The 13,577-nt window shown below is 38.7% G+C and overlaps 1 protein-coding gene across 7 annotated transcripts in view; it reads right to left on the reverse strand.

Moving 5' to 3' along the window:
- Positions 1 to 13,577, reverse strand: part of LOC147032810 (neuron navigator 2-like) — a 254,665-nt gene that overhangs the window by 38,636 nt on the left and 202,452 nt on the right. For all 7 annotated transcript variants that reach the window (XM_085870682.1, XM_085870681.1, XM_085870680.1 and 4 more), the window contains 4 exons: positions 8,685 to 8,850; positions 3,870 to 3,964; positions 3,216 to 3,311; positions 505 to 673 (listed from right to left, as the gene is read on the reverse strand). In XM_085870682.1, the coding sequence (XP_085726808.1) occupies positions 505 to 673; positions 3,216 to 3,311; positions 3,870 to 3,964; positions 8,685 to 8,850 (526 nt within the window). The remainder of the gene's footprint in view (positions 1 to 504; positions 674 to 3,215; positions 3,312 to 3,869; positions 3,965 to 8,684; positions 8,851 to 13,577) is intronic.

Consider the following 13,577-nt stretch of genomic DNA (forward strand, 5'->3'; position numbering starts at 1 on the left):
CGGTCTACCTCCTCTCTCCCTCCCCTCTCCCTCCCCTCCTTCTTACTCTTCACTCCCTTAATATTCCCCTCAGCGAAGCGACGGGTTGTATTTGTTCGTACTGCATATATAGATGGCAAGTCAATTGGATGAAAATTGTCGATTTTATGAGACCTTGACATTTGACCTATTGAGCTAAAAAAATATGTGTGTAGCTTTTGTTGAGCTCCACAAGTTCGTTAAGTTTCGTGAACATCGGTATCGAATTGCAACTTGCACGCCACTGACAGAGACAGACAGACAGACAAACAAACAGAAAGATGGACAAACATGTTCAGGAAACAAATATATACTTACGAATCTCCAATTCTGCATGTGATAAATAAAGGATCGGAAAAAACCTAAGTTCTCAGAAACAACCGACTCAGTTCACAAGTATTAATAATATATCAAATAACAAATATCAAAAAAAACAGCATTATCAAAAATTAGTATTTGAAGTGAAAGCAAGAAAGATAGACCTACCCTTGAGACTGAGGCAGATTGTTGTATTCTCTCCAACCAGGTATCCACATGGGAGTAACTCTGGTACGTCGAAGTCTCGGCTTCGCTCGAGGTCACCAATGTGGTAGCTGAGCACGCTATCTGAATTTAAACCTAGATTAGTTAAAGGGTCCACCCGGAGGAGATATTCCTGCAACAAGCAAATCATATCACACTGCAATTCCAATTTGTTAGCAGTGATTTTGACTTATTTCTAGTCAAAGAAAGGTATACTGTTCTACGAGTGATATAAAATTTAAAAAGTTATTCTGGCTAAACAGTTGTATCTTCTCCGCCTATTACACATGATCTTATCAGAGTTACAGCCCCCTACATCACCATAGGATTGTACTGCAGCTAATACCGGGAAGAAAATTAAATTCTCAATTTTATCGACATGTCCACCATGGAGAGGGAACATCCACAGATATGTGTTTCGGGTTTGTTGGCCCTTATTATGAGGGAGGCCTTTTTTATACCAACAAAGGCTTATACCAACAAACATGAAGTACATGGTCAATCAAACACAAACGTCCCAACCAAGAAGATCCAGAATGCATGGTCATACAGTTGGATCATTTCTTAATAGGAGTTGGTCCCCCATAACACGAGTCAACATGGAGGAGAAGTTCTTCCCTGGAGTGAACTGATCAAACCCTCCAAGACATTAAGTCGAGATCAGACTCCATCACTGTAGTGGGTACCAGGAAGCAAGTGCCATACCAGCTATTGCTGTGTGCATCCTGACCAACAGGAAATGTCTGCCACACATTATCCTGTCTGTGGTATACAAAACAGTTCTGGAAGCAGCCAGGAACAATTTGAATTTTAAAAAGGTAGAGAATATTGAATGTTTTTCCATCAAGGGCCAGAACATGTGAATTGTTTAATGCTCCAACTCCAGAGCAGGTCAAATATACAGTAGTTGACAATGTGAAAAAGATATTCAAAATCTGTTTTGATGGCAGACAATTGGAACACACTCTCAAAACAACTATGTTGTTGTTGGTATACGGATCAAAATCGCTTTTTCAAATCTTTCCGCAATTCAGTGGAAATTTTTCAAAGAATAAATTGATTAAAATATTATTACAATAAAATACCATACAAAGGGGTCTGAGTCTTCTTTTTTCCTGTGCTGCACAAGGCTGCAAGTGGCATCATTGACTGAGGGTGTGGTAGTTACTTATGCAGAGCCCCTGTAGGTTCAAGCAGTAATTTGGAATTTGGCCAGGATGCTGGGAATAGCTCCCGTACTCTTCAGGAAGGACACAGCAAAGGGATCTTTCATGTCAACCAACTAATTCCGGCAGATGTGACACCCAGTTTAACATCCATCCGAAGGAGGCACACCCATTGATTATCATCCTGACTGCGAAACACTGGGATGACAGCTTATAGCTGGGTTGAGATTCAAACCCAGGCTAGACACCTTCGAATGAGTGTGTGTACCTCTCGGCCATCCTGCTGTTGAGTTGGGATGCATTGCTTTGTAGCCAATGAAAACATTTTAAAATTATCTCTTGAACTCATAGTTTGCTTCACTCATTCTATTCCTCGAATTTATATTGCCTTCCAAACTCTAGGGATTCCCCACAAACAACCGAGACACGGTAGCCGCACCCACTGCTCGCTCCGGGAGCTTTTGCCTGCTATAAAATTATTTTCATTGCACTCAATGAAGTTACACTTTGGGCATATTCGCTATTCTTTTCTTCACTCAAGATAATTGTCAGAACAGGAGGAAAAGTTAAGTTTAATGCTTTGTCAATTTCACATGTTCTTGTGTAAATTTGGAGAAGCTGGAAGCACAGCCTTCTTTAAATAAACACGCTTTTATGCTTTGTTATGAGAAATCGGTAATTTTGAAACATTTTCAGATTTCACTCCAGATTTCAACACTTATTTAGTCCACCAGATCTGATCCTCAAATCCGAAATCATATATCCATTATATACTTTAATTAGTCCATGAGATGAGATAGTGTTTCCTAGGAAAGGCATTTCGTCTGCTGAATCAAAATGGTGATGAAGACTCCTACGAGGTGAAGTTGGGCTGACAAAGGATAAGCCTTTAATGAAGGTAAGCCATTAATTATCTTCAGAAGTGGTGTTTAAATTTACTCAAACACCCAGTTTTAATTCATTCACTCCCTTGAAGTTCCCTTGGTATGCAAGGAAAGTTTGGGGCCAAGAGGTTTTATGGTTTTGGAGTTATGTAGGAGACACACACACACACACACACACACACACACACACACACACACACACACACACACACACACACACACACACTGATGTAAACTGACACACATTGACATCTATTATTGTAGATGGATGATATGAATAAGGCTGATTTTGAAATTATCTTTGGGTGCATGATAACATGAGGAACAGAGGGCGTGTGCCAATAAAATGTAGTGTTCATGTGCACAAAAGTGGTTGTTAAATATCCTTATAATTAATTAATAATCAATAAAGCTACGGAAAATCAATAAAGATAGCTATATACACACATATGTTTATTTGCATCTCAATGCGGAAAATTATTCTATTCATTTTAGAAAATGCTTTGGGATTTTGATTCATGACCTCAGCAAGCCAGATGGGAAATTGGCACGTATAGACAATATGGATCATTTTGCAGGCTGGCTTCACAGAATAATTTCTACTCAAGCTCCATGTTAGAGTCACCTTGAAAAGACGCCTCACGACTCCATCTAAGACATCCCACTTTGTCTTTCCACTGACTCCAATACTTCCAACGAGATATTCCAAGGGCTTTGTATCCTGTTGGTCATAGTGCATTAACGTCAAACATTGCATTCCAGAGAAATGCATTCTGAAATGTCAATCAGAAATTTTAAGCAACGTATGTTATTGGATTAGTCCTAATGGCTTGAAGTTTTAACCCATGCTGTGATCATGCTTGTGGAAATGAACAAATTGAATTGCTCTGCAGCAAAAAGAGTGAAGACTTAATAGAGACGTCATTAACAATTAATATTATTATAGGACCTGGAAAGCCAGAAAGCATGACAAAATTCAAAATTATTTTACACCCTTCATGGAAGGCTAATCTCCGAGTCCCATGTGAAACATTTACTTCCCAGAGTGGTGGTAATTGCCATTATAGAAGCTATTTGGCATTTTCATCTGTGCATGCATACTGTACACAAAGATGCTATGCTGGGGTCCTAGGTTCAAATCAAATGCGCTGTGTTGAACGTCTACTAATGACATTGTAATTCAGGTAAAAGTTTATTTGTTTCTCATAGTGTCCTGGTTTGACAGGTGTTCAATGTACAAGCTCCTCCATGAGCCTAAGACACTGTCAAAAAGCCATACTTCTCTGCGTTTGGAGGTGTCATCAAAGGCAACAACAATCTTCACATTCCTCCTGTCCTTCCTCAGGCTTCCATCTCCATCATCAATAAGCATATCTATGTTGTAGGAAAGAGAGTGGGCAAACATAAGGGTCAATAAAAAGAGGACTGAGGAAATTAAGGTAAAAGTGATATAAATGATTTGTGAACAAAGAAAAGCTGAAATAGCTTTTGTTTCATAAACAAAAGGTCTGTCTCCTCCATGGAGGAGTAAAAAGGTAAAAAAAAAAAAAACAGAAAAAGAAAGTGCCTGCATAGAGACAAAAAGGGAAAGGATGAATGTATTAGGGTTACAGGAAAGTAATACTAAAATAGATCTTAAACTCCCACTGGTTTGTAAAACACTTTCCTGAAACATTAATGAGTGAATGTTGCAAAGTATGTGCTCTGAAATTAATTGAGGAGTTTTGGTGATTCAGGTATGATGTGGTGTTCCATTAGGTACTGACAACTAACCATGAGGTTCATAAACTTTCCATTCTTGCAGAAACTTTTATCATGTAATTATAGTGCCTGAAAGCCGGTTCAGAAATTTAAATCGATTAGGGATCCAAAAATTACAAAAGCACATTATGGCTTCAAAAATTGAAATTTGGATTATAAAAAAAATTCCAATTAAAATTTTTAAAGCATTAACTCTTTTTTTTTGGTGAAAACATTATTATGGATGGATCCATTTTACAAAGGTTTTAACGATGAGTGAGTTCGTCTGTGGGGAACATTGGGTGATCTTTACAATTGTTGCCAGCTCAAGCCTTCAGAAATCATGGTTCATTTTCATCACATTTAATATGCCTTTTTACGTTTTACACGATAACAGGATTACATATTATACTCGCAATGTAAAAGGAGTTTTCACTCTAAAAGTGAGTGCTCAAGATCATATTACAGTCGAGACTCATGAAAAAGACTCATTCCAAGAACCAATTGAATGAATGAGTATTTGATTTAACAAGTGTCGAAAATATAATTTATTTCAACTGGTCATGAAAAATGATCCCCATCCTTTAACACCAATATCTACACTTGGCTGAATTCAGAAACAGCATGTAACTCATTTCAGATGTATTTCATTAATAAATGTAATGCATACCACGAGTGATAATAGAATGTCATTTCGTTTTGGTTTCCATATTGAATTATGAGAGCTCATGATTGTTTGTGACGTTCAGTGATATTGACATCACAATTATCTGTTCGCAACAATATAGCTTGATTTAATCTTCTTCTTTAATGGCCACAATTATTCTCACGTTTTTGTAGGGTTGGCTGGGGGAAGCTTGCCCCTCGTCTTTAAAGGGAAACCCAACTGCAATTTTTTTTTCTTCTGAAAACCATTGAGAATTATTAATCACAGTCTAATTTGAAGGGAATGTTTATTTTTTGTGGCCAATAACAGTGTCGATAAAAGCTCTGGAGTGTCAATTTCCGATTTCGCCAGTGATATCACACTATGAACTTACCTTGATCCAAATGTTTGCTTTACATAGAGAAACAGTGCATGTCGAACGCTGATTCCGACACTGATTCCAACGTCATTAGTAATTCTGAAGGTTTTCAATATGTTGATACTGATCAGTGAGATTTTGAAGAAACTATTGGAGACAAAATTAGTGATGGAAACGCTTTCAGAGGAATTGTGGAGCCGGATCGTTTTGAGCCTTGTGTGATCGATCCAGAGGAAGAAGGCGGAAGTGAATATGGAGGTGTTAAAAAGATGAAAATGCCGGTCGCACGTTAACTCCAGCTCGGTAGGTTTTGATTTTCCATTCAATTGACGGTTTATACGGGAGGGATTTTATATTAATTTAAAAATCAGTTTATATATTACTCGAGCAGAAATACCCATTATCGCCCAGAACACTCGGACACCGTGAACAAAATGGGCGATGAATACTTTGCCCTACTGTCACAGGCTGAACAGGTGCCTTATATGTTACAGGATCGTCCTGTTTCATACTTTTCCTGGACGCCATTTGTGTCCGTGCCATGTCCCACCATCGTGTCTGTGAGATGTTGATGTTCCCCTCCCCCCGGTGGAAGGGGGAGTGGTGCTATGGTGGAGAGGGGATGAGGGATGGTGGTGAATATTGTGGGGTTGATGGTTGATGGGGGATCGTGTGCAGTGAAGGGTGGGGTACGCTGAAAGTTTTTGCATCAAATTCGCGAAAGGTCAAATTCTCTTGGAGGAGCAGATCTTGATACATACATACTTTCTCTCCACTATGAATAAATAGTGGTTCATTTGATTTGTAGAAATTTGTTTTGATAAATAATTATTTTCAGGTTCTCTTGTGGTAAATGCCAGGCAATGGCAATAGGTATTTCATTAACAAATTAAATTGTTCATCTACATGTGCTGGTAGCTGGGTAGAGATGGAGTTACAGTTTCGATTGACGGCTCTTTCTTCCGCTTAATCATGGGGATGGTATCCTCCCTCAATCATGGCAGATGACTACAAGATCTAGCCACCTCTGTTCGTTCATAACACTGCTCCGTAAAATGTTCCAAACACAAAAGCGAACATTTTGTAGGCCCGATCCACACTCGGGTATTTCAGACAAGCCTCGTACAATCTCTGGCAAACATAGGGTCTTTCGGCCATTGGTGTCGCATGAAACCATCTTGGTTTGTATTACTACAACCACCAAGGAGGCATCGACTCGGCATATTTGTGCAAAATCGAGAATTACAGGCTGTTTGATTTGAATTGTACAGCGATGTAACACGGAGAGAGTCCGGATATGGCAATCGAATCCTGGGTGTGACATCACAGCTTATATGACGAAGAAGAGGATTTCGACTTTTAATCGCAGATTTACATAATTTATAATTCGGAAATCAGAAAAAGACACCATATCTATTTTGCAGGGTATCAAGGGATATATTAGCATCAAGATGGTCTGGGCATTTGGGTTCCCCTTTAACGAACTGGCTGGCCAGGCCTGATGTTTGACTAAGGCTAGGGCAGGAATTTAGGCCATGGTGACAGCGATAGTTTGCATACTCTTCGTGAAGAACACCATGGAAGCTTTAATGTCCACCAACTAATGCTGGCAGATGGGACACTCATTTCTCATCCATCGGAGGGACTGCACATACATTGATAAATGACCCTACCTGTGAAACCCTGGGATGACAGTTTATAGCTCGGTCAAGAATCTAACCCAGGCTATACAGCTTAGAGACAAATGTGTATACTTCTAGGCCATCCTTTCAGCCCAATATGGTTTCATTTAATAATCCACATGGGAACCCACAACATGGGAATAATCCACAACAAAAATGTTGTCTAGACAACTTAATAATGCCCATTGTCAGGTGAGCAAAACGTGAATAAATCCTTTGGCACTTGCATAAGCCACAGTCGAATAAATATTAGTGGCTTTCAGTGCTATTGACATTACAACGACCTGTAAGAGTCAATATGGCATTTGTATAATCAATATGGCTTTCAAACTAAAGCCATTAATAAATACAGCAGAGTTAATATATATATATATATATATATATATATATATATATATATATATATATATATATATATATATATATATATATATATATATATATATATATATATGATGTTGAACATAATATTAATGTTCAACAAAATAAGAGTAATCAGGATAAATCAATATCTCTTGAAATTAGATTTAAAACAGGCACAAACATCATCTTACACCTAAACTTAGCCTCGTACGAGCTGTGGATATTTTGGCTTTGCCGTTTCTTTATTTCTTTTTTTTTCAACAAAATACTATAAAACTACATATAATATATTTTAAATAGTATTTCATCTAAAAAAAATTATGCATCATTGCCACGAATTATTTAAATGTCTGTTAGGTGGTGTATTCGTCTCATGCAAGGTGAATGCTTGAACGCATCAAATTTGACACAGAACATATTGTTTATGAAACATACTAGCAAATAACCCATCCTTATGGATGGGTTAATTCCCCAATAATTATGGATGGGATAATTCCACCAAAATTACAGATCAGTTAATTTTCCTGGAATTGCCGCATTTTCGTGCGATTTGTAATACCCATTTCCACTACACCATGTGGCGCTATATGATGCACATTTACATGGAGAGGATTGCTTCCTCTTCCGACCTTGAACCAAGGGGGCTATTAATTAGTTTTCTTACTGCCTAAAACTTTCCCATGCACCCACCAAGTACAACCAACAGTATTCAACTCATTCTGTCCAGTGGTTCAAGAGTGCATACCATTCAAACAAACACACAGACACACTTCTCAAATTAGACATTGTGTGATGACTGTGTAATGCTTGTAAAGGTGAGAAGTGTCATGCCTGTAGAGGTGAAATGTTTATTCTAAAAGTTTATTTGTGTAAAATAGTAACAAGTTGTGATGTTAATGTTCGTTTTAAAGTTTGCCAGGGTGCTAGAGATTTCCGGTTACTTCCGCATATGGAATTCGAGCGGTTTGTAGAAGGATGAGCTTTTGTGATTGTTTTGTCTCTAGGAATATATAAATGTGAACGTGGGGCGTGGGAAGGGGAGAGAAAGAACAATCGCATGGATTCCTAACTTGCTTTGTTGTGTGCCGTCCCACATTGGAGTTTTCTGTCTAACTTTCAAAATAAACACAAGTTTGGAGTCCATGTTCCTGTAGGTTCGGCTTTATGGAGTGGAGAACCTTCGGGTTTCATGACAACTCTGCAAAGTTTTCTTTTTGTTCACGTAAAGAATGTGAGATACCAATAAATGTTATAAACTGATGATCTATGGCAAAAGTAGCTCACCCAAGCTTGGAGACTCTGGTAGGTTAAGGCTGTGTTGGGACAAACCAACTGACTGGCGGGGTGAAGATGTCGAGGAAATAGAGTGCTGGGACTGTGCACGAGTACAGTTTCCTGTTCCGTCTGACTTAAGTCGATCATTTTCTGTTTTCAACTTCTCAATCTCCCCCTGGAATGGAAAATATGTCATCCTGAATTAATGTTTATCTGTGAACAGTCTTTTTGGAAACAAGTAACATCACATCAATCCAAAGATGGTTCATTTTTTGTGTAAGACATATAAAGGACAGTCTGAGCCCCCCCCCAAAAAACTTTATAAAGTAGCAAAATGTTTTGATTGAAGACTTGCCACACATATTTTATTACTCCACTTTAACAACATTTCAGACTCCCTCCCTGCCTGGTATATTGATCCCTCATCTCCATGAGATGGCCCATGTGACTTCTCCATGTTGGTGTAAGGTCAAGCTCACCTGAATTTACATGTTCCCATTACCATGGGGGTAAAAGGCCAAGATGGATGTAATTGTGTTATCCACGTATGCAACATTTAAATAAAAGCCATACATAGGAGGAGAGGAATGGTATTGATAAGCAGAAGACACTTATTAGGTTTAAAATAACTGGACTAGATGTGGATTGGCATAAATACAGGAGTGATCTGAGATGAGGCAATGAACTGTGACAAACTAAATGAGGAAAAAAGAGGGATATGGCATGGAATGTTAAAAATGATAGCAAGGTCGTTTTAAAGAATACAAAAGTGGAGAGGGATAACATAAGGGGATTGGCTTGTAATGAAACTGATATTGTGTGTTTATTAAATTATTATTCTGCTGAATCATTTATGCAAGAGCAGGTGGGGGGGGGGGGTCATGACAATTTTCATTGAAATGAAAACGTACAGTACCTTGTTTAGTTTTCCAATTCGTTTTTTTTCGATTTTAAAATTGACATAAACTAAGTGGTGGTGCTGAATGTATGAAAGTGGACGTGTACATTTCAAGTAACTTTAAAGTGTAAGTGTACATTTAAAAGTGTACGAGTACATAACATATTTGAAATCTGTGCATATATTTCAAAGTGTATGATTACATGTTATTTAAAGTGTACGTGTAAATTATCTATCTATCTATCTATATATTACTCAAACTCTCATCTTGTATCTATGTATGTATGTTCCCGAAATACAGCCAAAATGGTACACGATAGCACAAAAATTTTAGGGCCACCTTACTCACCATTCTCTTGCGGTGTGCAGTATCAAGTTTCGTTCAAATCGGGCAACGAAAAACATTATTAAATAATCAATTCCAGATTCAGTCAAGTACTCTTCGGGAGATTTTGATCAATGCAAACAACCTCAGCATTATAGTTCGCTGGAGCTATCTTTATTTTTTCTTGAAATGATTTTTTTTCTTCATCAACCACTGTCAACGGGAACCCAACGGGTTCACGGGTCGTCTGGTAACTTCAAAAAGAGGAAGTAAAAAAAAAAAATTCTCCGGAATTTCCCCAGCAGCATCCCGACTAATTCATTACGTACATAGGCATTTCACTCTTTCAAGCCGATTTTCGTTGCCTCTAATATGTATTTACTTCACATAATATGTGAATTACATGTTCATCAGTTTGTTTGTAAACCATGAAAAGTCGAGCGAAAACCAAGTTTTCTATTAAAAAATATTTCACTGTTTTCTTTGCTCTGCATTAAGAGAACGTACCTTCATTGAGTGGTGCATACACGATCGCGATAAATAAAGCATGCACTACCTCATTTCCTCTGCATGAGTTGTAATCAAAATGTACCTTTGTTTCCTCAAAACGGTACCTTCATTTAAAGAGGAACCCAAACACAATTATTTTTTTTCTGAAAGCCATTGAGAATATTAATCATGGTCTAATTTGAAGGGGAAAAAAATTGAATTGTATTTGCCAATCACAAAGTGTTGAAAAAAATCCCGAGTGTCGATTTTCGATTTTGCCAATGATATCACATCTGGGATCCAGATTGACCTGAACGGTGGTTTTACATGGAGAGACAGTGCAGGTCGAGCTCGGATTCCGATACTGATACCACAATCAACAGCAACTCTCAAGGTTCTCAGAATGTTCAAACTGATCAGTGGGATTTTGAAAAAACTATTGGAGACAATTAGTGATGGAAACACTTTCGGTGAAATTGTGGAGCTGAATATTTTTGAGTCATGTGCGAGCGATTTTGACAAAGAAGGCAGAAGTGTTCGTGAAGGTGAAAACACTGGTCACATGATCACTTCCGCTCTGTAGGGTTTGATCTTCCATTCAATTGACAGTTTATAAGGGAGGGATTTTGTATGAAGTGATAAATCGCTTTGTGTATTACTGGCGCATAAATACCCACCATCACCTGACAGCACGGACACCACCCAGGCAGACTCGGACACTGCAGGCAAAGTGGGTGACGAATGCTTTGTCCCACTGCCGCAGGCAGTACGCGATGGGATCGTCCCGTTTCATACTTTTTCCGGACACCATTTGTAACCATACCATGTTCCACCATCATGTCCGTGAGGCATTTATGTTTCATCCCAGTGGATGAGGATTGTGGAGGGTGGAGGGGATGTGGAACGGTGGTGGGTATTGTGGGGGTGTTTGATTGTGAAGGGATTGTGGGGGGTGGGATGGTCGTGGGTACTGTGGGGTGATGGTTCATGGGGGCGGGGGGGGGGATGATGGAGTCACTGGAAGTTTTAGCATCCTCGGTCAAATCCTCTTGGAGGAGTAGATGATATACATACATGCATGCTTATATACATACATCCTCTCCACTATAAATAGATGGTGGTTCATTTGATTTGGAGAAATTTGTGTTGATAATAGAGAATTATTTTCAGGTGCTCTTGTAGTAACTGCCGGGCAATGGCAATGGTTGTTTGAGTCACCACCCAAATTGTCCGTGTGCATATGCTAGTGGCTTGGTGGAGTAAGTCATACAGTTTTGGATGATGGTTGTTTCTTCTGCTTAATTGTGGAATAACCACAAAATCTCACCATCTCTGTTGTTCCATAACAGTACTCTATGACATGTTCCGAGCACGAAAGCAAACATTTTGTAGTCCCGATCGACATTCGGATATTTTGGACAAACCGTGTCCAATTTCTGGCAAACCGAGGGTGGTTCAGCCATTGGTGGAGCATGAAACCATCTTGGTTTGTATTACGATAGCTGCATGAAGGAGGCATCGACTCGGCATAATTGTGGAAAATCAAAAATTATTCACTGTTTGAGTTAAATCGTACTGCAATGTAACCAAGATACAGTACAGATCTGGTTGGTAATGGAACACACCACAGTACCTTCAATCAGGCAAAAACAAAAACTGCTGTAAGTATGGAAAAGGAGGGAGCACAGCTTTGTTGAAACCTTAGTTATAAGATATGTGCTTCGTTATAAGAATCAATAATTTCTTAAAATTTTCAGATTTCACTCCGGATTTCAACAGTTATTTAGTCCACCAGCTCAGTTCCTCAAATCTGAAGACAGATTTTTAAAAATTATATCCTTTAATTAGTCCGTAAAAGGTCATCGTGGAAAATTGGCAAGGCATTTTTGAAAAGGCCGAAACAAAATGGTGGCTTAAGAGCGGATAAGGACTCCTTCGAGGTTAACGCTGGCTGACCAAGGGTAAGCCTGTTTTTGGTTTTAATTTAATGAGCACGTTAACTATCTTCAAAAGGGGAGCTTAACTTTACTCAAATACCCACTTTTCATTCATGCACTTCCTTGGAGTCCCTTCGTATGCATGTAAAGTTTCGGGTGACGACACACACTGACGAATACAACACAAAACGCACACACACACACACACACAACATTTATTATTACAGATGTATTGTACCATAAAGTACTGTACCATTAAATGAAATGTATAACTTATTAACTTCAATTGTCTTTAGGATACCGTACTTTTTTATGTTTTCCTTTTAAAAAGATGTCATCATATAAGTTACAATTATTGACGAAGTTGAAATAATCCAGGTCAACGAACATATTTCAATCATCATAAAACTAATTATCGGGTCATGACGTGCTGGATTACTCATCAGATATCAAGTTTCCCTGATACGAATATTCATGGTTTGAATGAAGTTGTTTCTCATGTTGGTAAGACTGTTACTAACCACTTGCATGTGCTGTCTGGAGAATGCACACTCCCTTTAACCTTAGTGGCGGACGGTATGTGATGCAGTGGCTTTGAGCGCTGGTGCAATGCACATGCACTGACACACGGTAGATGTCGTCATTAACCAAACCGTGCACTGCTGCAACTGAAATCATGTACCATTTATTTTAAAGCCCGTTTTAATTCAATGTTTATTCAACAATTATTTTCTGAACATTTACGTTACGTCTTTCTGCAACGTTAGGTTACATTTACACAAAATATTAGGCTCCTAACTGATATAGTTTTAGAGTGTGGGAATTATTTTGGATTCTCGAATAAAATAAAATAAAATAAAATAAATCACCTTGTGTCTGTACTAATAAATGTCAGTGTGCACGTGTGTGTGTGTGTGTGTGTGTGTGTGTGTGTGTGTGTGTGTGTGTGTGTGTGTGTGTGTGTGTGTGTGTGTGTGTGTGTGTTGGTTGTTATCTCCATATGCGGGCTTCAGAAAATGGAACTGAGCCATCCCAGGTCTCAATGTATGTGTACATGTACATGTGTATGTGCAAGTTGCTGTTGCTGCCTGCTATCTCGACAAGTGTGTGAGTTTCAGGAGGTGAAACAGAGACCTGCCAGGTCTCAAAGCGTGTGTGTGTGTGTGTGTGTGTGTGTGTGTGTGTCTCTGTGTGTGCATGTGAGTGGGCGTGTGTGAATGTGTGTGTGTGTGTGTGTGTGTGTGTGTGTGTGT

Source organism: Eptatretus burgeri, chromosome 2, assembly GCF_056783735.1.
Source record: "Eptatretus burgeri isolate ZD-2024b chromosome 2, Ebu_testis_v1, whole genome shotgun sequence".
In the NCBI taxonomy this organism is placed as follows: domain Eukaryota; kingdom Metazoa; phylum Chordata; class Myxini; order Myxiniformes; family Myxinidae; genus Eptatretus; species Eptatretus burgeri.